We start from the raw sequence: 25,645 nt of genomic DNA, 5'->3' as shown, positions 1-25,645 counted from the left end.
TTGCCCCGTGTGGGCTCCTGATCACTCGGCCAAACCCTCAGACCCCCTTCCGATCACCTCCCCAGTGCATGGATTGCATCTATTTTCCCCTCTAACCACCCCCTGAGACACCCATCAATCACCTCCTGTCACCCCCCTAGCACTCCTATCCATCAGATCAGGCCCAATACAACCTGTCATCTAAAAGGCCACCCTGCTTATGACCGGTTCCACAAAATTCGCCCCCTCATAGACCACCTGTCATCAAAATTTGCAGATGCTTATACCCCTGAACAGTCATTTTGAGACATTTGGTTTCCAGACTACTCACGGTTTTGGGCCTGTAAAATGCCAGGGCGGTATAGGAACCCCACAAGTGACCCCATTTTAGAAAAAAAAGACACCCCAAGGTATTATGTTAGGTGTATGACGAGTTCATAGAAGATTTAATTTTTTGTCAAAAGTTAGCGGAAATTAATTTTTATTGGTTTTTTTTCACAAAGTGTCATTTTTCACTAACTTGTGACAAAAAATAAAATCTTCTATGAACTCGCCATACACCTAACGGAATACCTTGGGGTGTCTTCTTTCTAAAATGGGGTCACTTGTGGGGTTCCTATACTGCCCTGGCATTTTAGGGGCCCTAAACCGCGAGGAGTAGTCTAGAAAACAAATGCTTCAAAATGACCTGTGAATAGGATGTTGGGCCCCTTAGCGCACCTAGGCTGCAAAAAAGTGTCACACATGTGGTACCGCCGTACTCAGGAAAAGTAGTATAATGTGTTTTGGGGTGTATTTTTACACATACCCATGCTGGGTGGGAGAAATTTCTATGTAAATGGACAATTGTGTGTAAAAAAATCAAACAATTGTCATTTACAGAGATATTTCTCCCACTTAGCATGGGTATGTGTAAAAATACACCCCAAAACGCATTATACTACTTCTCCTGAGTACAGCGGTACCACATGTGTGGCACTTTTTTACACCCTAAGTACGCTAAGGGGCCCAAAGTCCAATGAGTACCTTTAGGATTTCACAGGTCATTTTGCGACATTTGGTTTCAAGACTACTCCTCACGGTTTAGGGCCCCTAAAATGCCAGGGCAGTATAGGAACCCCACAAATGACCCCATTCTAGAAAGAAGACACCCAAAGGTATTCCGTACGGAGTATGGTGAGTTCATAGAAGATTTTATTTTTTGTCACAAGTTAGCGGAAAATGACACTTTGTGAAAAAAAACTATTAAAATCAATTTCCGCTAACTTGTGACAAAAAAATAAAAACTTCTATGAACTCACCATACTCCTAACGGAATACCTTGGGGTGTCTTCTTTCTAAAATGGGGTCATTAGTGGGGTTCCTATACTGCCCTGGCATTTTAGGGGCCCTAAACCGTGAGGAGTAGTCTTGAAACAAAAATGACCTGTGAAATCCTAAAGGTACTCATTGGACTTTGGGCCCCTTAGTGCAGTTAGGGTGCAAAAAAGTGCCACACATGTGGTATCGCCGTACTCGGGAGAAGTAGTACAATGTGTTTTGGGGTGTATTTTTACACATACCCATGCTGGGTGGGAGAAATACCTCTGTAAATGACAATCATTTGATTTTTTTACACACAATTGTCCATTTACAGAGGTATTTCTCCCACCCAGCATGGGTATGTGTAAAAATACACCCCAAAACACATTGTACTACTTCTCCCGAGTATGGCGATACCACATGTGTGGCACTTTTTTGCACCCGAACTGCGCTAAAGGGCCCAAAGTCCAATGAGTACCTTTAGGATTTCACAGGTCATTTTGAGAAATTTCGTTTCAAGACTACTCCTCACGGTTTAGGGCCCCTAAAATGCCAGGGCAGTATAGGAACCCCACAAATGACCCCATTTTAGAAAGAAGACACCCCAAGGTATTCCGTTAGGAGTATGGTGAGTTCATAGAAGATTTTATTTTTTGTCAAAAGTTAGCGGAAATTGATTTTAATTGTGTTTTTTCACAAAGTGTCATTTTCCGCTAACTTGTGACAAAAAATAAAATCTTCTATGAACTCGCCATACTACTAACGGAATACCTTGGGGTGTCTTCTTTCTAAAATGGGGTCATTTGTGGGGTTCCTATACTGCCCTGGCATTTTAGGGGCCCTAAACCGTGAGGAGTAGTCTTGAAACGAAATTTCTCAAAATGACCTGTGAAATCCTAAAGGTACTCATTGGACTTTGGGCCCTTTAGCGCAGTTAGGGTGCAAAAAAGTGCCACACATGTGGTATCGCCGTACTCAGGAGAAGTAGTATAATGTGTTTTGTGGTGTATTTTTACACATACCCATGCTGAGTGGGAGAAATATCTCTGTAAATGGACAATTGTGTGTAAAAAAAATTAACAAATTGTCATTTACAGAGATATTTCTCCCACCCAGCATGGGTATGTGTAAAAATACACCCCAAAACACATTATACTACTTCTCCTGAGTACGGCAATACCACATGTGTGGCACTTTTTTGCAGCCTAACTGCGCTAAGGGGTCCAAAGTCCAATGAGCACCTTTAGGCTTTACAGGGGTGCTTACAATTTAGCACCCCCCAAAATGTCAGGACAGTAAACACACCCCACAAATGATCCCATTTTGGAAAGTAGACCCTTCAAGGTATTCAGAGAGGGGCATGGTGAGTCCGTGGCAGATTTCATTTTTTTTTTGTCGCAAGTTAGAAGAAATGGAAACTTTTTTTTTTTTTTTCTCACAAAGTGTCATTTTCCGCTTACTTGTGACAAAAAATAATATCTTCTATGAACTCACTATGCCTCTCAGTGAATACTTTGGGATGTCTTCTTTCCAAAATGGGGTCATTTGGGGGGTATTTATACTATCCTGGAATTCTAGCCCCTCATGAAACATGACAGGGGGTCAGAAAAGTCAGAGATGCTTGAAAATGGGAAAATTCACTTTTGGCACCATAGTTTGTAAACGCTATAACTTTTACCCAAACCAATAAATATACACTGAATGGGTTTTTTTTTATCAAAAACATGTTTGTCCACATTTTTCGCGCTGCATGTATACAGAAATTTTACTTTATTTGAAAAATGTCAGCACAGAAAGTTAAAAAAATCATTTTTTTGCCAAAATTCATGTCTTTTTTGATGAATATAATAAAAAGTAAAAATCGCAGGAGCAATCAAATAGCATCAAAAGAAAGCTTTATTAGTGACAAGAAAAGGAGCCAAAATTCATTTAGGTGGTAGGTTGTATGAGCGAGCAATAAACCGTGAAAGCTGCAGTGGTCTGAATGGAAAAAAAGTGGCCGGTCCTTAAGGGGTAGAAAGCCCTAGGTCCTCAAGTGGTTAACGTTTTCCCCTCTTTTTTCCCGCTAAAATGCGCAGAAAAAAAAAATTATCGGGACAAAATACCCGCCAATGAAAGTCTAGTTTGTCCTGAAAAAAACGATACCTAGATCATTTAGGTGTCGTGAGTAGGGATAAAGTTATGGCTGATTAAAAAGGGACACCGCTAAAGCGTCAAAACTGCTCTGGTCAATAAGGGGAAAACAAGGTCTGGATGCGAAGTGGTTAAGGAAAATTGCACATGCTGGGCAGCTCGAAGAATAGAAGGGGACGGAGCAGCGGTCTGTTCTGCCACACAGCATGTTTTAATTTTTATTCTCAATAAAGTCTGTGTGATTGGACGAGGTGGTGCAGACTTAAATCAGTTTCACTGCAGTTTGGATCCTGACGGTACCCAGGTGGGAAGTTCTGCACGCCTCACCTGTTTCAGGGGTGCAGCCAAAAGTGCGGTGCTAGTGGCTTACTAGTGCCCCCCACCCCAGGGTATCTTTTTTACTTTCAGGTTCACTTTAATGCATGCCTACATGACTGTGGTAGATTTATAACACCATAAGTTCCTACAGGATGAGGCTCTTACGAGAAGGGGACATATATGTTCATCAAACTTTTGTGTATATGTACAAACTGTTCATGTATCATTATGACTCATAATTTGCTATGCTGATAAACTTGATTTTTTTTTTTTAATATGCATTGGTGGGATGAAATATTTTGCATTGCTCACTAGTCTAAACATCCTGTTTTTAGATTGCTTGAAGATGTCTGGCTTTCTAGACAGCATGCGATGCTCAGAATGCATCGACTGGGGTGAGAAAAGGAACACAATAGCATCTGTTGCAGCTGGAGTTCTAGTGAGTATGAGTTTACACATTCACAAAAAAAATTGTTGTCTGAGAATGTACTTAGATAACTAATAATAACTTCTTCAAAAACGCCTATAGCTAACTTGTTGCCTGGTGTAGTTTTCCATAATATCCATATAATTATATTAATTTTTGCTCCAAAAGACGTGTTAGTGCTTATTTTCAGGGGATTTTTCCATGAACTGTAATCTATATACATTCTTAAAGAGAACCCGAGGGGGGGTTCTGACAATGCAATCCACATACAGAGGCTGGGTCTGCCTATACTGCCCAACCTCTGTTGCTATTTCAATCCCCCCTAAGCCCCCCCTGCGCTCTTCTATCACCCATAAATCACAGTCGCGCTGTTGGCACACAGCATGTTGCAGCGGGCTGTGTTTATCTCTGTACTGTTAGTCTGCTGCTCCTCCCCGCCTCCTGTATAGCTCCGGTCCCCGCCCGCGTCCCTTCCCTCCCCGATGATTGGAGGGAAGGGACGTGGGCGGGACCGGAGCTATGCAGGAGGCGGGGGGAGCACGCAGAGTGACAGTACAGATGTAAACAGCCGGCACAGCGAGGCTGTGCTTTATGGGGGATTGCAGAGCGCAGGGGGAACTTAGGGGGGATTGAAATGGCAACAGAGGCTGGGCAGTATAGGCAGACCCAGCCTCTGTACGTGGATTGCATTGTCAGAACCCCACCTCGGGTTCTCTTTAAACAAAAAAGTGTAGTGGGTAAATTTATGGTAGTGGTGTGAATGCATGAGATGTATTCTGCTGGAAGGTAAGGGGTTAATTGGCGCCATGGGCATAGTTGAAATGTATACTATGCGGCAGCGTGCAGCCCTGTGCGTGCAGAGTACCGTGCAGCTCAGGGGCAATTTAAGATGATTGTAGCTGTGCATGTGTGAAAAACTCATGTAAGAAGTTGCACAATTTTGCTCAACTTTAAAAGATTTTGCTACTGCGCATGCGGTAGCACAATCATTAGGGAAGCACGATCGGACACAGGACCAGTAATCTTTCTGTCTAGAATATTTGCAGAATGGGGCAGTAGTGCCTAGCAGTCAGGCCCCATTCCCACTTGTTTCCAGATCGCATGCAGCCAGCGGGTGTGGACAGTATAATGTCTGCCACAATGATCCGCAGTGATCTGGCTGGAGCCCAGGGCAGATGTGCTCTCCCATAGGCAATGTGGAGGAATGCATCTGCCTGGCCCAGGATACCGCAAACTGCACAGAAATTGTAGTTCGCTTTCTCGGATCTGTTGCATTGTTACAAGTGTGAATGGCTCTTATGTATACCATAGGCGCCAGTGACTCTCTGCTTAGCAATGAGCAGAGAATGGACAAAAAAGTCTTTTTTTTTTTTTTTCTCTCTCTCTCTACTGGGAACAGAGCCTTGTGCTGGGAGCTGGCCTGTTGGCATAATTACTTTGTATCTACAGAAAAAGCATGCAGTTTAAGGCCTGGTACACACATCCAATTTTGATTAGCCAATCACTGACCAATTTTACCACCTTCATATAGTATGAGAGAGAGCTTACCTACACAACCTTTTCATAGTATTCAAAGTCTGGCGGCCCTCATACTCTATGAAGGTGGTAAAATTGGTCAGTGATTGGCCAATCAAAATTGGATGTGTGTAAGCACCTTTAAGGCTTGTACACCTGTCCAACAAAAGCGCATGACCAACCATGACCATCCTGCTGCACAACTGCTAGTCTTCATCACCCCATTCTTCACTTAACGTGGATGGGGTAAATAGCAGCATTTAGCATTAAAGTGGATCCAAGATGAACTTTTACTCATTGCAAAATTGTGTTCCTTTCCTATTGTTTGTAGGGCATTCTTCAAGCGTTACTTTTTTGTTTTTGTTTTAATGCTCTAATTCCCTATAAACTAAATAAGCCACGCCATAGGTTTTCAGAGATCCAAAGCACTTTCAGACAGTAGCAAGGGCTCATGGAAGCTCAGTCTGGCCAGGAGGAGGGGGAGGTATTACTAGCCAGAGATTTCAGAGGCAGAGGGGAGGAGGGGGGATTCGTTTTCTTTGCTCAAGATACAGATAAGCCTGCCTCTGTGTAATGTTTACAAACAACATGGCTGCTGTCATTGTATCACAGGAAGAAATATTCTTATTCTATTAAAGCTGTTTGCAGCTAGATTTGCTGTGTAAACTATCTAAACTTTAGATAAGATATATAGACAAGTTACTTGTTATAGTAAGTTTTTCATCTCTGACCCGCTTTAACCTCCTTGCCGGTCAAATCTCCCCGGTAAGGAGGCAGCGCAGCACTTAATTTTTTTTTTAATCATGTACATGATAGCCGCTGAGCAGCAGCAGCTCTTCAGCCACTCCGATCGCTTCCGGCGATCGGAGTAAGCAGGAAATCCCGTTCAGAACGGGATTTCCTGCTGGGCTTCCCCGGTCGCCATGGCGACGGGGCGGGATGACGTCACCGACGTCGGGACGTCATAGGGAATCCCGGGCCACCCCTCAGCGCTGCCTGGCCCTGATTGGCCAGGCTGCGCAAGGGGTCTGGAGGGGGGGGGCGGTGCGACGTTGCGGATCGGCGGCGATCGGATGTTACAAGCAGCTAGCAAAGTGCTAGCTGCTTATAACAAAAAATTATGCAAATCGGCCCAGCGGGGCCTGAGAAATCCTCCTGCGCAGGTTACCCCGAGCTGAGCTCGGGATAACCGGCAAGGAGGTTAAGGAGAACTCTGGGGTTGACAGGCCAGGATATCTTTAATAAGGTTTTAAGTACATTTATCCTTTAAAGAAAAATTCCCCACAGCAAATCTTTAATTTTATATACACCTAGTAAATGACGGTTATTAAACAAATAATATCTAAAGCACCCAATGAAATAACACTTGACAAGATGCTGATCAAACTTCCAATGTACGTTTTGTGTTTTATTTTTATGCTAAATGCTTTGCCACCTTGGTGTAGTCAGCTGCTACTACTGCTGGACTGGATTATGAACGTTTGATGACATTTAGGTGCATTTGTAAATGCAAGTGATATTGAGGGTATTAGGGCCCGTTTCCGCTAGCTAAAGATTTGCAGCATTTCCCCACATGCAAGCTGCACGAGGAAACGCTGCCTATATGTAACATGGCTTGCAGTCCAGATCACACTTCAATGCGAATCTGGACAGCATGTTGCAGATTTATGCAGCACGCAGCCTAAGCTGTGCATGGCACGGTCTGGCGATTTTTTTGAGCTGTGGCTACGCAGCAGAAAGGGATCTGCGGCCGAATAGGAAACAGACATCGATTCCAGTGGAAATAGGCCCTAACTTCGGATCTTATTCAGTTTTTTACAGGTTGGTGGATCATCATTGATGCTGCTGTCAAATATCCTTCCCAAGAAGAGTTAATTCACTCATATCACGTCTGTGGAGTGATAGCTACTGTAGCCTTTTTAATGTAAGTATACTCCTAATACTCCCTCCCACCTTTCTGTCATGTTTCAGGGCTGCAGTCTTGTTGAAGAATGGGACACTGTCTTGTAAAGCTGATGACTGCAAATCATGTGATAGCTCAAATGTCAGCAGTTAAGCCATTCACTTTTTTTTTTAGAAATTCTATCAGTCTTATGTGGGTTGGTTTGTATTATTATTGCTATATTAGGCCTCTTTCACAGTGGGACATTGCGTTTGATGCGACTTTAAAGTCGCACCGCGTGCCCCTAACGCAGCGCATGTAGGTTATGAAATTGGACGTTATTTTGCACTGCGTTATGTGTCTCTTGGTGTGCCATTTTCGTCGCATACTGATGGAACAAAAATGGCGCATGCGTTACATTTTTTTTTTTTTAAACATTACTGAGCATGTGCAACACACATAATGTAGCAGATACATTGCTAAGCGCACAGCATGCAGCACTTTTTAATAACGCTACACGTTACACACTTAACACAACGTGTGCACTGTGAATGTCGCACAGACTTTCCATTGCTGTGCGTTACTCTGTGTTAAAGTATTTTATAACATGCGATTTTAATGTCGCACTGTGAAATAACCCTTAAAGAACATCTGAACTCAGAGGAATATTGAAGCTGTCATATTTATTTCCTTTTAAAGAATACCAGTAGTGTCTTAATCGCACACACCTACAACAAACGTGGCTAATCTAGTCAGACTTTAGTCAGAGCATCTTACCTGTTCAGGGTCTATAGCTGAAAGTATTAAAAACAGAGGATGAAAATGACAGCCATTCAATTTGCATTGTTTAAAAGGAAATACATATGTCAGCCTCCATATCTCTCTCACTTAGTGTATTTCCAAGGTACAGAGGAAAGCCGCTTATAGAATATCTATTAAAATACAGATATACAACCAATGGGCAATGGGTAATATGATAGTAGAACGTTAGTAATTTTTACTATCTCTAAACCTAACCTATTGTCACATGAACCCTCCATCCTCTATCGAAGCCTAACCGACCCCACCCACCGTTGCAATGTTTACTGATATCAGTGCTGCCTTTGCCACTAAACACACCTTCTACTAATATCCCCACCGCCTATAGCTGTTATTTATTGGGCACTGACGACCAAATTACCCTTTGGGCACTGCTATAGCCCCAGTTAACAATGCAATCTATACGGTGCCCAAGTGACTTGCTTCGCCAGACAGACTCTTGTTTGTGGTGGTGTGTGGGAAAAAAGTAGAAGAGTTGGAAAGCGTACAATGATCAGACACTACATTAAAACCACCTATAGGTGACATTAATAGTACTGATGATCTCATTACAGTGGCATTTGTAGAGTGATGGGATATAGCGCACACGGTGAGAAAATACTCGGGTTTTTCAAGGTAGTGGGTTGGAAGCAGAAATAATGGACAAGCATAAGTGTCTGAGCAACTTTGACTAAAATGAAACTGATTAGACAGCAGGTTTAGTGGAGTGATTTAGGTATGCAGTGTTTGGTACATGACAAATCTGGTTCCAGGAATTACAGCTTGTGAACCAGCGACAGAGCCGTGGGTACCCAGGGCTAATAGATGTCTGTGAGGTGCTAAACCTAGCAAGCCTGGTCTGAGCCCACAGTAGAGCTTTCAGAAAAATATTAATACTGGCTTTCGGAGAAAGACACACACAATATATCATAGTTTGCTGCATATGTGGACTTTAACTTCATACCAGCTAGAGTGTCCATGAAAATCCTGAGCATGTCAGTTTCACAAGTGGACCATGGAGCATTGGAAGAAGGTGGTGTGGTTTGACGCATCACGTTTTCATTAGCCCCCACAGCCTCCAGGTCTAATCCATGTAAGTATTTGTGGGGTATGAAATCAAGTCCACTCCATGGAAGTCCCACTGCTGCTAACATCTTGGTGCTAGATACCATAGGACATCTTCAGAGGTCTTGTGGTGTCTGTGTCAGGTCAGAACTGTTATGGGGGTAGAAGGTGCATCTGCACAATATTGGGCATGTGGTTTTAATGTTTTGACTCATCAATGTATAGAGGATGAGTGAAAAGGAATGCAATAAACGGGTTGTGAAAAGAGCTGCTGGAAGACACTAAGGAGGAGGATGGGAGTTGGCTGCTACACAGTACAGTAAGGTGACGCTTGAGACCAGGAGTATTGGAAGTGATTGTGGTACAGTACAGGGGCAAGTCTGTTTAAGAACTCTGTGGTATCAAAAAAAGTTAGGACCTGTGAAAACAGTGTGAGGTGTGCTGGAGAACATGGTGCTTTGAGTACACAGGAAGAGGAGTGAAGTTGGACAGGAGTTGGGACGTTAAAGATTTTCACCTTCAATAATGCAATTGCATTTCTCTTGTACTGTACTTTAAATATCTTGCATGTCAAGCCATAACATTGTACATAATTTTGCAGGATTAATGCAGTGTCTAATGGACAGGTTCGTGGTGACAGCTACAGTGAGGGATGCATGGGACAAACAGGTATTAAAACTGCTTACATATTGTATTTTTCCAAAGACAAAGTAAAGTACACATTGGCTAAAGTTTTTGTGTTTGAATAACAAGTGTGTACATGTTCACTATAAGCAATTAATTAAAGAGGCAGTCAGTTGTTCAGGATAACCTCTTTTACATTAATTATCCTGGTTTCAGCATCAGAAGCACTTGTTCTGTCCAGGAGATTGTAAGTCCCGTGTTAAACATGGTGAAATGTGGATAAATTATTTACTTTTGGAAAACTCTGGATTTGGACAGAGTGTAAACTGTTTTTGGTTGATTTCAATGTGCGTGTGTGTGTGTGTGAAATATTTCATTTGAAGATGCTGCACTGATTTTAACCTCATCTGGCAGAACTCGTTGTTCTGACTACGGAGGTCATGCAGGGAGGCACAGGGAGCAATAAGTTACCTGTTCCTGAAGCTGGACCAGCTTCTTTATGTTACTTAATACAGCAAAGCTGTATTAAGTAACATAATTTATGATAGTGTGCCACATACATCTGTGACAGTCAGCGATCCAACTTTTACCAGTATTATTGAGTGTCATCTAAGGTATTCCTGTTTTTTGAGGATAGTGTGTGGTGTGAGGAGTGCACGAAATTCTGTATATTTTAAATTTTGGACCAGCTTCTTCTCTTCCTCCACCAGTTGCGATACACTCCCAACTTCTCTTCTAACTTCTGATTACATGTTATTACATGTGATCGGGGCTCAGCAGATAGTGTCAGCACCACCCGTTTGTGAAAGAGGGGTAATGAAAGAGTCTCTTCCAGTGTGGCAATGTCCCCCTTCTTATAACAAATGTGGCTACCTTGAGTGCCCTTTCACCACCATATCAAATGTAGCCCCCCCCCCCCCCCCTTCAACCAATAATAATGGCAGCCACCATTCCAGTACCCCTATAACAAGCATGGCCAGCATATAGTATGTCTCTCCTATTCTACATAACTGTGCCCAGCATATCCAACTCCCTCTACCCCAACATAAGTGTGAGCAGCATTTCTCCCTCTTTCCCCTCCATAACAAGTGTTGCCAAGCCAACAACTCCTCCCATGACAGGTGTGACTACATAACGGCACTATCGCACCTGTATCTGTAGCTACCTGCTGACACACAACTCTACAGCTCCAGAGTGTACATGCATATCCCATGACTATATTGTCACTGCCGTGTGGTTGCTGCACACAGCAGTGAAGAGGAGCTGGAGCAGGTAAATGGCTTCTCTGATTTTCTGCACTGCTGTGTATTTTGGGGGTGGACTGTGGTTACCTGGTGGGTAGATGGTGAAGATATCCCTGGCCTTCTCCCAGTAGTTGCACCACTGGGCCATATTCAATGAATCTGCAATAGCACATTATTATTTTTAAACGTTATTTATAAAGCGCTTAAATATTATGCAGTGCTGTAGAATAGATGGGGATGCATTGCAACCATAACAATGTTACACAGGGGCATTACAGTGATGAGAATTCTACACAAAATAGTGATGTAACAATAAATGATGGTACGTAGATTTCAAGGTAGGGATTTATTTAAAGAGACACTGAAGCGGAAAAAAAATTATATGATTTGTATGTGTAGTACAGTTAAGAAAAAAAAAACATTAGCAGCAGAGACAGGAGTCTAATATTGTTTCCAGTAAAGGAAGAGCTAAGAGACTCCAGTTGTTATCTATGCAAATTAGCCATTCAGCTCCACGACTTTCAAAGTCGCAGAGAACTCTCCCAGACACGTGAGATAATAAGCTTTAAAGCTGGGTCTACTCGCTCCGATGTGTCTTATCAATCGAGCCGCTGTTGCGGCTCGATTGATAAGATCCGACAGGTCCGATCTCACCGCGGCCAATTCCCTGCTCGTTCCCCACGAGCGGACAATGGCAGGGAATGGAGCTGAAGATAAGCGGGGACGAGGGGGGATAGAATCCGACGCGGGTACGTGTGGGGTTGCGTCAGAGTCGATCCGGCGGCTAATCGAGCCGCCGGATCGCTCCGTGTAGATTAGGCTTTAAAGACAATGTATCTTTTTTTTTTTTTTTTTTTTTTTTCTCTCTGCGGAAAGATTTTACAGAGAAGGCTAGTGAGCTCTTGAACCCAATTAGACTGCTGAGTAGTGTCTAAACTGCAAATAATAGAGAATGATGCAATGTTATAAAAAACACTATATAACTGAAAATAAAAATATTAGAATATTTTCTTTGCTACTAAAATTCTAGTAATTATCCGTATTACACAACCAATTCATTATATCATAATTTTTTTTTTCGCTTCAGTGTCTCTAAGTATTTATATAGTGCCGACATATTACGCAGCGCTGTACAGAGTATATTGTCTTGTCACTAATTGTCCCTCAGAGGGGCTCACAATCTAGTCCCTACCATAGTCCTATGTCTGGGTGTATCGTGTAGTGCATGTATCATAATGTAGGGCCAATTTATACTTTAGTACTTGGTCTAGGGCCGTTGTACTTTGTACAGCGCCACAGAATATGTTGGCGCTTTATAAATCAATAATAATATTAATAAGGCAATTAACTTATATGTATGTTTTTTGGGATGTGGGTGGAAACCAGGTTGCCCGAAGTACTCCTTGCAGATGTTCGCCTGGCTGGGATTCAAATCGGGGACCCAGTGCTGCAAGGCGAGAGCTCTAACCACTACGCCACCATGCTGGTGCTAAATGTAGAAGACGAGTCACTGAGTCCATACGGTGGGGAAGATGAGCACACTGGGTGGAGGACCCTGCCACAAACACCAATTCACTAACCTTTCAGTAACTCTCTCTATAGTCCCATGGCATCCAGGTTAGGTGACAAATGCCTAACAGTAGACAATATTAATAGACCCTAACAAGGTTTGTCTGGAAAAACTTTCTTGTACTTCAGCTCAGGAGAATCTTAATACTGCAGGCCCCTTGACTTAAACATATATATTTTACTGCCTAAATATTTTATTTTTCAGAACCCAAATTGAATTATTTATTGTCGGTGAATGATCAAGAACGATAGCTTTGTGGTTAGGGGGATCACACTTGCAAACATCTGTGTTTTTGCTACATTAGGAAAACGCATGCAATCCCGGTCTATGTGGCTGCTGCATTTTTAGGAGGCATGTGCTGTTCTGCATTGCATCAAAAATAAGATACAGCCTACACTATTTTTCCACACAATGCCTGTGTCTCCTCCTACAATCACTGGCTACTGTAAAAAAAAAAAAATTGTGTACCTTACATTAGCCGATGTGAGAGGTATCGTATACCCAGTTAATTTCCTCTTTTTCTGTACAGTGCTCACAAGTCCCAGTTTTGTTTTGTTTTTATTGGCTGAGGTTCCCAAGTAGATGTTCCTATGGGCCTATGGGACCTTGACTTATTATCATCCCTCCTATTGGAAGAAGGGAGGCTAAGGGACTGTCATGAGATCATATGGGGGCAGCCATGTGACACACTACTTTTGTAATAAGCATAGGGGGAGAAGTATCTCTCGTTCTTTAGATAATGGGTATGTGAAACATGGTTATGTAGGAGTTCATAGACTTTATCTTGTGTCTCTTTGATAACGTATGCTAGCAGCACTGGTAAGCTGCTGAATTTTTAATTTGATTGACAGATGGACACAATGTGCTTTCAATGTGTTTGTATGTTTTTGTTGTAAAAATTTGTTTGAAAAATAATCTTTAAAATGCACATATTGTGCAGCAAAATGATTGCCGCAGACACAAGTGTGATCCCTCCCTGAATGTTATGTAGTCACTTTACCTCACTATAGCATTCCTACGGAATTTTTCAATAAATATGTTCAAATGTATTTTCTAGGTGCAAGAATTTGGCTTTTTATCGGATTCATGTTGTCCTTTGGATCCCTGATCGCATCAATGTGGATATTATTTGGTGGTTATGTGACAAGAGGTAGATAAAGTTTTATCTTGCATCTAATTGTCAGTTGTAGCTATAACATTATGATAAATTAACTACCGTTTTATCTTTGTCTTTTCTCCCTTCTTTGAAGTATAAAACAGTGAACATGCAGCACTCAAATAATTGTGCAGATCACATAGAAAGATTGCAGGAAATGGAAAGGAATGTTCTCACCTGACTTTGTCCATGGTGACTATCAAGGTTTCCAGCAAAAAGGTCTCCTCTTGAGTACGCTGGGACTAGGCATCTATGTGGAGCAGAGCAGTCCTTTCCATTTCCGTTCATTTATGCTTCAGGCAGGCAGTGAGGAGATGGTGCGCATCATTAATGAAGGTAATGGAGGCAACCACACTAATACTAATAGATGTCTAGTTCCAGCATACTCAAAGGGACCAAGCCTTTTTGCTGCTACATTGAGAACCCCCCCTTGTGTTTTGAACCCTTCTTACTCCATAGCCAATATCTGGCATGCCTAGGAATAAAATTAAGCTTTTTAACCCTTTTGTATTCATATTATTTGTACTTTATGTAACAAAACCATTACATTTCCATATCCTGACAAGATGACTGTGTAGATTTACAGACAAGAAAGCTGTTCAGATTCTTCCCCTTCCCTCACCACCCTCATGATAGTTGGGTAGAGGGCACCAGCCAGGTTTTTTCACACCACAGATCTTTTCACCCAGCCCACTTTCTCTCTGCAAAGGAAACCCCAGGTGAGAGACATATGGAGGCTGCCATATTTATTTCATTTTTAAACCATACGAGTTGCATGGCAGCCGTACTGATCTTTCTGGCATCAGTAGGGTCTGCATCACACATTTGAAACAGGTAAGAGGTTAGTCCAGTCAGAAATATCTGATCTGGATCATATTTCATTGTTTATGACTAAAAGTATTGGAAGCAATGGTTTAGCAGGACAGTCGGCAACTTACTTTGTCTGAAAGGAAATAAATAATTCAGGCTCTCATCTCAGGTTCCCTTTAACTCTTTCTAACCAGCAATACAGTCTTCTTCACTATTTCAGTGATGGTAAAATATACAATGCTTTATTTATATCTTGTCTGTAATTCATATAAAACGCATTCACTTAGGCCAAATTGATACACCTGAGGGCTGTGTGACACTGACACACTAGGCCTATGATCTGTCACTGGTTACTTGTGGGAACTGTCTCTTGTGTTGGAGCAGGATCGACAATTAGGCTCCTTTGATGCTACGAGGAGATTATTGCTAGGTGATTACTCTACAGTTGCCCAGCAATGGTACAGAATAGTTGCATCGCACGTTAACAGTGTGGCGAGACCAGTGAGGCATACAGTACCATCAAAGTATGCCTCACTGCCAATGTAAACACGCAAGCTACCCTGTAAACACAAGTGCACCCACTGACTTATCCCAAAGGAGCCTGTCACACTGCTTCGGGATCAATGTGATAGCTCCATAGGGCTATCATTGCATTTGTGGTGCAACGTGATGATTTTGACACAACTGGCAAAGTGTGAAAGGACTCTTGGCCATTTATATTCTCTTAGACAAAAATAATTATACTAATGATACCTTTTTTTTTTTCTTTTTTTTCCCCATAGATGTCAAGACAGTCTATCCTGGCATAGCCATATTTTTTCAAAATGCTTTCATTTTCTTTGGGTAAGTAATTATTGTGCTTGTGCTTAGTTTTAGATATTATTTGTCCTTATCGTGGTAAGTAGTCCCACCAAGGCAAGTGTTGAAGGCCATGAAGGCAGTAGCTGGACTGTGACTTGGGTAACTACTCAAATGCCAGCAAGGCTAAACCCCTTGCATACCAGCAATCTGAGAGACTGCTGGTACCATAAAATATTGCTTACCGACGAATCGCCTCACATACCCTCCGGTCACGCCACCCATTGCCGCAGGCCCCTCTCTATGAGGGCAGAGCTCTATTTGTCGGTCCGGAGCCACTTTCATTGGCTTCTGACCCTGTCCATCAGTGTAAACCAATGGGATTGGCTCACAGTGATCACAGCTCTGCCGATTATGTTGACTCCTGACCGGCTCACAGAGCTCTGCCGTCATAGTGAACTGCGGCAGGGAGAGAGTGACGCGATTGGTGGTAGTGGCGGGGAAGTTTAAATCTATGTCCTGTCAGAGGTGCACAGCCACCTGCAGGACGTAGAGTTCAACCAACTTGGTCTGGAAGCAGTTAACTTGTCCTTTTGTAGAACTACGGTACTTCATTTTATCACCATTCCATCGCTAAAAGATAGGCCTGAAACATATATTTACAATCAGGCTTTTTAATATAGCTGTTTTGCAGACAGAGGCCCTTACTCACTAAGTTTGGAGAACCTAAATAACAATTTAGAGACCTGGGGCCATATGCAATTCACCTTTTCACCTGAGTTTTCTCCTGGGTGATATTTTTAAATTTGTCAATAAAATGCATTTTAAGCCATCTGAAAGCAAGAAAATGATCAAAATAATTTGATAGTCCCTTTTCATTTACTTTTTTTATACTTTTTTAGTTGAAATGTGCTGGAAAGGTATTTTAATTCGAAGATGAAAAATTATCTCCTAGGAGAAAACTCAGGTGAAAAAGTTAATTGCATATGGCCCCTGGGCCCTTATGCAGTGAACAATTTCTCCAAATTATTCGTGGAGATAATCTTTCATCTTCTCTTTTAAAATAACGTTTCAGAATTCTGCAATTGAAAAAAGTACCAAAAAGTGGGTGAAAAAGTACTATCAAAATTATTTTGAGTTTTTTTTTTCTTGCTTGCTGGTAGTTTTAAAAGGATTTTTATTAACAAGGTGTGAAAATATAACCTAGGAGAAAACTTTGGAGAAAAAGTTAATTGCATATGGGATCTGGTCTGTATTTTAATTATCTATTATTCGGGAACAACATTTTAGAACGGTCACCTAGGTCACAAAAGATCATTGCAGTCGTACAGTAGTGGTTATGTGCGGCACACATAGTGATTTGGTTTTGTTTTTGTTTTTTTACATTAGACTTAGCTAGTCCTGGTTTCATTATAAAAAGTGTTCCCTATGTGTGTATATGCTACAATAGCCTAGCTGTTATTTCACTTACATTTTTGTACTCTTACTATGATGTGATATGACACAGGCGAGGATTGCAGACATTTGTCACCTAATATCAGGAAGCTTTTTAAAGAATCCAGTCCAGGTTTGTGGAATTATACAGACTCTCCACTGCTCTCCAACCATAATGAATCGGAGTATGCTAAGTGACCTTGTTTTGTTGTGAGTTTTCTGTATGTCCTACCTTGTATGTTAACCCATTTATCTATTGTGCAGCGCTGCATAGTATGTTGGAGCTTTATAAATACAATTAATAATAATAAGGGCAACCTCCGTTTTATGTGTGGCCTTCAGTGGCCCATCAGCTGAATTGTTTATTTGTGTTTTTTACTTTCAGAATTTCCCACAAACCTTTTTCTACAGATGGTAGTGCGTTCTACGCATCTATTACCACTGCACGCAATTCAAGCTTTCAATTCTATTGACCCAGATGGAGTTCAGGCTTTCCGCAGTACAAAGTCTATACATTACACCAGTGCTTGTCTGCACCAGTGTAATGCAGTGTGTTCTGTTATGTTGATGCTGTGTTGCTCCCTTTTAGTATTTTATCAACTGGCAATGCATTTGCACAATGCAGAGCTTAGTGTGTTTTAGAACTCTGTCTGGGGTGTCACACACAAGAAACTACAAACCACTTTATACGTTAGAACTTAAATACAATGGTAATAAGATCAATTTAAAAACTACCAGTAGTAGTAATGGGAAAATATCTCTGATATGCTATTCTCCACAGACCCAGAAAGTGGAAGGCCAAGCTAGCAAATCCACTAACTGCTAATTACTTTGAAGGCTGTTATCAAGCAACACTTGCATTGGTGAAAGGAGTGCTACTGTGAAATATCCATTAGTAGGTCAAGTAAATAACACTCTGTGGAAATGGTAGAAGTGTGCAAGAAAAACAAGTGATGAAGAAACAGTAAAAACAGATGTATGTAAAAAAGAAGAACCGAGAGCCAAATATAGTGTAGTAGGTTAAGACAATGGGTAAATGTAGAAGAGTACAGTGATATACTCACAAACCAGGGTTACCTCCAGGCAACCACTGTATGGGCAGGTGAGGAATTTAGCCTGTCCTCACTCAGGAATAAGAAGTCGCTCTCTGTAGACAGGAAAAAATTGGGGTAACCTTCTCCACCAAGGGTGGATATTAGGTATAGCGTAACGAGGACAGAGGCGCCAAAAGAGTAAAAACAGTAATTAAAAGTTTTAAAAGAATTGCTTAGGAGGCAGTGGTGGACTTACCTCTCACAAGCAGACACAACAAGCTGTGTATTCAGAAATAAATAGATTTATTGGTACACTCCGGGGGGTAGTCGCAACGCGTTTCGCAGGCAAAACCCGCTTTCTCAGGCAATAACAAACGGAGTACATACAACTGGGGACAAGAGGCACAATTGGTATATAATCTCGGACACATGTATATGTAAATTAAACAAGTAGGAAGTGATAAACGCACATATACACAAACTATACAAAAAATACAAAAAATTGCAATAATGCTTGTAACACTCAATGTTAGCTATTATGCTGTAATGGGGAAGTGGGTGTTTATACAAGTGAGAGGGCAGGAGGGGCCCAGAGTAGAATGGGGATATACTGATGTGTATAATAAAAATAGAAATAAAAATAAAAGACAAAAAATAAATAAATGTGAGTGGATGGGGGGATATATATAGGAGAATGTGCGTATACAGGGCGAGATGGGGAGAACTTATAGAGGGGGGGGGGAAGCGAGTATTCCAATGGGGTGTGTGTGTAAGGGACAACAATGAGTGGAAAAGGTGATATAGGCAATGTTATTCTGGCTGTAAGGTTTGGGGGAGAGTCATAAGGGAGCATAGCGTCAGGCGCTCAGTGAGCGTAGCATGAAGAGGAACATTGTGTCACCTGTTAAGCGCATATCATATGTGTAGCTTAATGTGATCCACTTACCAGCAATACGTCCGGGTAACACCTGGCGCCTCGTTGCCATGGTGTCCCGGGTTTGCTGTTTAAAAGTGTCAGTGTGGTGCTCATCAGCCAATCAGGGTGCGGGGGCTGGCATCTATTTTCCCGCCTCGCGGGATCACCTGATTCATGCGACCATGCCGTCGCATGTAGATGATGTCCTGTGCGGGATGTGGACGCGTATTGTTGACGTAAGCCTGAGGGTAGTATTCGTGTCGGCGGAGGAAGCCCTTCTGACGTCACGCATTTATACTGCGCATGCGTCGAGTCTCCCTCCGCCATGTTGGTCATGGGCAAATCTGGCTGGGCTGCAGGCTTACTGTTGAGGGGAGAAAAATCTGATTGTGGACAGTAAATTAGTGTGAAGACTATACTCAGTTGATATTCTTTTAAACAGTGTTTTCTTCAAGTGCGTGGGTATAATAGAATACCCACGCACTTGAAGAAAACACTGTTTAATATGATGACGTCAGAAGGGCTTCCTCCGCCGACACGAATACTACCCTCAGGCTTACGTCAACAATACGCGTCCACATCCCGCACAGGACATCATCTACATGCGACGGCATGGTCGCATGAATCAGGTGATCCCGCGAGGCGGGAAAATAGATGCCAGCCCCCGCACCCTGATTGGCTGATGAGCACCACACTGACACTTTTAAACAGCAAACCCGGGACACCATGGCAACGAGGCGCCAGGTGTTACCCGGACGTATTGCTGGTAAGTGGATCACATTAAGCTACACATATGATATGCGCTTAACAGGTGACACAATGTTCCTCTTCATGCTACGCTCACTGAGCGCCTGACGCTATGCTCCCTTATGACTCTCCCCCAAACCTTACAGCCAGAATAACATTGCCTATATCACCTTTTCCACTCATTGTTGTCCCTTACACACACACCCCATTGGAATACTCGCTTCCCCCCCCCCTCTATAAGTTCTCCCCATCTCGCCCTGTATACGCACATTCTCCTATATATATCCCCCCATCCACTCACATTTTATTTATTTTTTGTCTTTTATTTTTATCTTTATTTTTATTTTTATTATACACATCAGTATATCCCCATTCTACTCTGGGCCCCTCCTGCCCTCTCACTTGTATAAACACCCACTTCCCCATTACAGCATAATAGCTAACATTGAGTGTTACAAGCATTATTGCAATTTTTTGTATTTTTTGTATAGTTTGTGTATATGTGCGTTTATCACTTCCTACTTGTTTAATTTACATATGCATGTGTCCGAGATTATATACCAATTGTGCCTCTTGTCCCCAGTTGTATGTACTCCGTTTGTTATTGCCTGAGGAAGCGGGTTTTGCCTGCGAAACGCGTTGCGACTACCCCCCGGAGTGTACCAATAAATCTATTTATTTCTGAATACACAGCTTGTTGTGTCTGCTTGTGAGAGGTAAGTCCACCACTGCCTCCTAAGCAATTCTTTTAAAACTTTTAATTACTGTTTTTACTCTTTTGGCGCCTCTGTCCTCGTTACGCTATACAGTAAAAACAGATGACTCGCACTAATCACAGTCTCTATAGACATCCCATTGCCTGTGTAGTTAGCGACAGCTACAGGGCAATTCACTCACTCACTTGTGTGTGCTGATAAAAGCAGCTAGAGTTCTATGACAAACAAACATGCATACTGTAGGCAAGTTCCTAACTTCCACAGAACCATGCAGCTCTTACAGCAGCATAGAGCCCCTTGCACTGTAGCAGCTATGAATAATAAGCTTTCTAGCAGTGGGAGGGGGATCTGTGGCCGTTAGGAACATACCAATGTTCCTACAACATGCATGTAGGGAGATAATGTTTGTTTTAGAACTCCAGCTGCTTTTGTTAGGCCCCACAAGGGGGTGAGCTACTCTGCAGCTCCATCGCTAACTACACAGAGAGTCTGTGATTAGTGTGCTTGAGCTTTCTTCATGATTTGTTTTTCATTCACACTTCTACCACTAACATGTTGTGATATTCACTTTAACTACTAATGGATGGATTTCACAATAGTGCCCCTTTAAAGCACACCTGAACTGAAAGGGAAATGGAGGCTGACATATTTAGCAGGACTGCCAGGCAACTGTTATTATTTAAAAGGAAATAAATATGGCAGCCACCATATCCCTCTGTTCAGATGTACTTTAAGCTGTAAAAATAGGAGAGAAGAGAATAGATATTATGTAGCTTATTGTTTATATATTGCCTCTGCATTAAGGTGGTCCTGAACTCAGAACTTCCTTTCTGCTCTAGAACATATGCAACAGCATAACTTTAAAAAAAAAAATCTTTGCTACAGCTGATACAAATCCTGCAATAAATTTGCAGTGTTTCTACTTCCTGCTGTCATGGAAGCAGATATATTGTTAACATCCTGTGTTTACCAATTGGGTTTCTGTCATGTCAGGCGGCGGAGGTATCAAATTACAACTTGTGCTTAGTCACAGATGAGGGGGAATTAGGCTAATCTCTCAATACATACAGGGTGCATTTCTATATGCTTTCCTTCTGTCCTAGGCAAGAGTTCAGGTCCACTGTAATAGGAAAGGTGCTTTTTAACCTTTCATTTGTGCTATACAAACAGGCCACTAGATGGTGCTGAAAACAGTTTAGCTGGATTGCTTTGAATGGGAGATAGAGGAACCTTTATTTTACTTGGTAAAATAAACAAGACTAGGCACCTAGTGATTGATATAAAACCAAATAATTTTAGATTTATTTTCACTGGAGCTAATCAAACAGTTACTTAAAGGACAACTGAAATGAGAAGAATAAGGAGGCTGCCATATTTATTTCTTTTTAAACAATACCAGTTGCTTGGCAGCCCTGCTGATCTACTTGGCTACAATATGTCTGAATCACACCAGAAACGAGCATGCAGCTAATCTTGTCAGATCTTACAATAATGTCAGAAACACCTGATCTGCTGCATACTTGTTCAGGGTCTATGGCTAAAAGTATTAGTCAGAGTCAGAGGATAAGCAGGACAGCCAGGCAACTGGTATTGCTTAAAAGAAAATAAATATGGTAGCTTCCATAACCCTCTTGCTAAAGTGTCCTTTAAAATCAATGACTAGCTATAGCTTAAAATGGCCACAAAGGAAATTTAAATATAATATCAGTCTCATTTTCTGTTGAGGGGCACCATGAGTTTGCAAGTAAACGGCATATATTTAGTTTAAAGAACATTGTTAAGATTATTTGAAAAAGTGCATTGTTCCTTGTACTACTTGTTCCTTTTTACCTGTTTGTTACAGTGCAAGTTCTAATTATTTTCAACTCTAATTGTGTTTCATTGTGATGCTGTGTGTCCTGTTAGTTTATTATTATTATTTTTTTATAAATGCAAATACTGGCTTTTGTGAAATAAAATGATGCTATCTCAGACTGTGAAACATCCGCTTTTGTTTTCATAGGGGTCTGGTGTTCAAATTTGGTCGAACTGAAGATTTATGGCAGTAGATATCGTCATCCTCGTCAAACTATCCATGTATCTTTTTGTAATGCACATTCCTAGCTACAGCATATAAGACTTTTTCAGATGCAAATCTTTTGATATTTACAGATTTTCAATTATGTAAGAAATGATAAAATAGCCAAGTCTTGCACTTTTTCGTTATAACACAAATGTTGTCTCGTTTTGATGTGGATTTTGTAAGAAAACAATGTGAAAGATTAATTAAAATCAGTTGATAATAGTAATCGTGTTTTTGTTTTTTAACCCAATCCACAATTTTAGACTTAACAGTGTCTGAAAAAATGATGGCTGTTGACTGCATGTAGCTAACTAAAGTGTGCACAGGTGGAATTTCATACGAATAACCTGTACATGGGGAGTAGTGAGGAAAGGGTGAGAGAGAGTGAGGGTGGTATAAAGGGGGTGGGGGAGGGGGTAGAGTGTGTGTAGAGTGTGTGTATGGGGCAGACCATGAAGGGAAAAGATGTGGTAGTGAGGAAGGGGAGAGAGAAGGCAAAAGGGGTAGAGAACAAAATTATGGAGGAAGGGGTGACAGAGAGGTAGAGGAAGTGAAAAAAGAGCGAGATGGGTGGTAACGAAATGAAAAGTAAAAAGTGTGGAAATAAATGGGCAGTGTAGAATGGTAGAGAGCGAGGCTGTGGAGAAAGAAGTGTGATTATAACAATTAATATCCACACTAAATAGGCATTGTATCTACACAACGCTTTTCAGTCCTCTGGATACTGTAGGGGCTTCCCAAGTCCTCTTTGCCGATGCTCGCTGGGACCCTCCAGAACATCGGGGCTGTGGTTCTCTTTTAGTACAAGTGCGGCCGCTTCTGTGCACGAGTGGCTCTGGCCTATTGCGCTTGTGCAGACGTACTCGTGTCTGAAGAAAAGAAGCACCCCTGGTCTTCTTACTGAAAAGCCATTGTCGGCGTTCTTCTATATCTTTTTAACCCGAGGCTCACCTTGGGTACACTCCAATTTCCTGAAGAAGTAAACAATTATCAAATCATGTTTATACATCATGCCTTGATTTCCTGTTTCTGCTACACTTGGTGCACTGCGGAATGCACGGCAATGGAACAGTTTCCATTGCATGCTGGTTATGCAGAGCGGTGTGGAGCGATCCGAGAATCTGCAGTATGCTGCAGATTCTCACACGGCCATATCTGCGTCCCGTCTCCTCCATTCATTTCTGCATCGGGAGATGCGGAAATGATACAATGTGGCAAGGTAACTGCACTCGCATCACCTCACAAAAGGAAAAGGGCCCTAGTGAGTACTCTAGACACTGTATACATAGTTACCATCCCAACAGACCGGTAAGATCCCTTCATGTGGAATGATTAGGTCATTGCAGTGAACGCAGTGAAGAATTTGGGTCTCAAATAGATACAATAAATTGATAAGAATTCTGGGTATCTTAAAGGACCACTATCGCAAAAATCTTAAAATTTAAAATGCATGTAAACCTATACAAAAAAGACCAGTTTCTTCCAGAGTAAAATAAGCGATAAATTACTTTTCTTCTATGTTGCTGTCACTTACAGCAAGTAGTAGATATTTGACATTACTGACAGGTTTTGAACTAGCCCATCTTTCCATAGGAGATTCTCAGCATGGCCTTTATTATTGAAAAAGATTTATATAAAGATGCTGGCCAGCCTCTGTGCTCGCTACACACATTTTTTGGCAGTTGGACGAAGCAACTGCTTTCGCAAAATGCTTTTGAAATTAAACAAAACCATGAGAATCCCTCAATGAGGAGATGGGCTAGTCCAAAACCTGTCGGTTCTGTCAGATTTCTACTACCTGCTGTAAGTGACAGGAACATAGGAGAAAAGTAATTTATTGCTCATTTTACTCTGGAAGAACTGTACTTTTTACTTGTATGTGTTTAAATGCATTTTAAATTTTACGATTTTCGTAACCGTGGTCCTTTAACTGATACATTTTATTGAATTTTTTCTAGGTATCTTAAACACCAAACTGTATACTGTTGCCATGGTTTCCTGCAAGTTTCCTAAAGTGTTTATAACAGTTGTAGCCTAACTACAATGCAGACCCTGGTGACGTAGGAGTGGTTAGTGTCATGCTGCAGATTTGTTTTGTAATAATTATATATATATTCTTATGTAACATGTAATAAAGTATTTTCATGTCTCTGCTATTATATGTACATTATTTAACACATGCCCCCACTTCCAGTCTACCTGTCTTATTCCCAGTCCAGTGGTTTCCAGTCTACTACCTAGTTGAGGGGTGTGTTTAATTTTAAAAACACTACCACGCTAAGATTGCAGCATACTTTAATCACTGCTACCAGTTCCACCCTCCCCATTGATGTACAATCTTCAGTTATGATGCATTCTATTGATGGGGGGCATGGTTGGGTTGTTACTGGCTTCTACACACTGCTCCAGCCACAGGTACCTTGGCTCCCTTTTTTAATCTGAAAGCCAAATTCTCACTGTATACTTTATTTTGTGAAGGCTTAGATTTTAAAGTCCTAGTTCACCCTCTTATGTTTTCCATTGTTAGTAAAGCTGTATAGGAGTCTGTCATTGCTAATACAGTTTATATGTTGGCAGAACCATTCCAGAATCTGATGTGTACAAGTGTAACTCAAAGATCGCTTCAGCTAGTATGGAGCTGGCAGCCGAATAGGTGTTCTCAGCTAGAGACCAGCTCTCGCTGTTCACTTCCTCCCTATGCTTCTGAAACCTTGAGGCAGGGAACACACTTGACTGTTTTCGTGCGCGTTTTCTGCACAGAAAAACTGAGAACTTATGTTAATCAATGGGCTAGTCCACACTTAATATGTTGTTCGCGCGCAGAAAAAAACTGACATTCTGCATCCTGATTCTGCACATTTGGTCAGTTTTCTCTATCAATTACATCAGCTGCTGTGAAAAAACACGCGCGTTTTCCTGCATAGAAACACACTTGGTGTGCAGAAAAAGTATGCAGGAAAACGCGCGCAAAAAACTGAAAGACAAGTGTGTTCCCTGCCTTACTCTTTATGGCCAGTACTGCAGATCCGGGAGACCAGCTCTCACTGTTCACTTCCTCCCTATGCTTCTGAAACCTTTACTCTTTATGGCCAGTACTGCAGATCCTTCTATTATG

General features: G+C 41.7%; 1 protein-coding gene across 1 annotated transcript in view; it reads left to right on the top strand.

Moving 5' to 3' along the window:
• TMEM50A (transmembrane protein 50A) overlaps positions 1-22,752 on the top strand; it is a 28,508-nt gene extending 5,756 nt beyond the window's left edge. Inside the window, exons 2-7 of the mRNA XM_068265421.1 lie at positions 4,068-4,171; positions 7,486-7,598; positions 10,021-10,088; positions 13,915-14,007; positions 15,606-15,666; positions 22,471-22,752. Coding sequence (XP_068121522.1) covers positions 4,079-4,171; positions 7,486-7,598; positions 10,021-10,088; positions 13,915-14,007; positions 15,606-15,666; positions 22,471-22,516 — 474 coding nt within the window. The 5' untranslated portion in view covers positions 4,068-4,078 and the 3' untranslated portion in view covers positions 22,517-22,752. The remainder of the gene's footprint in view (positions 1-4,067; positions 4,172-7,485; positions 7,599-10,020; positions 10,089-13,914; positions 14,008-15,605; positions 15,667-22,470) is intronic.
• The last annotated feature ends 2,893 nt before the right edge of the window (positions 22,753-25,645 follow it).

Source organism: Hyperolius riggenbachi, chromosome 2, assembly GCF_040937935.1.
Source record: "Hyperolius riggenbachi isolate aHypRig1 chromosome 2, aHypRig1.pri, whole genome shotgun sequence".
Lineage (NCBI taxonomy): Eukaryota > Metazoa > Chordata > Amphibia > Anura > Hyperoliidae > Hyperolius > Hyperolius riggenbachi.
This window is presented reverse-complemented; position numbering and strand designations above follow the sequence as displayed.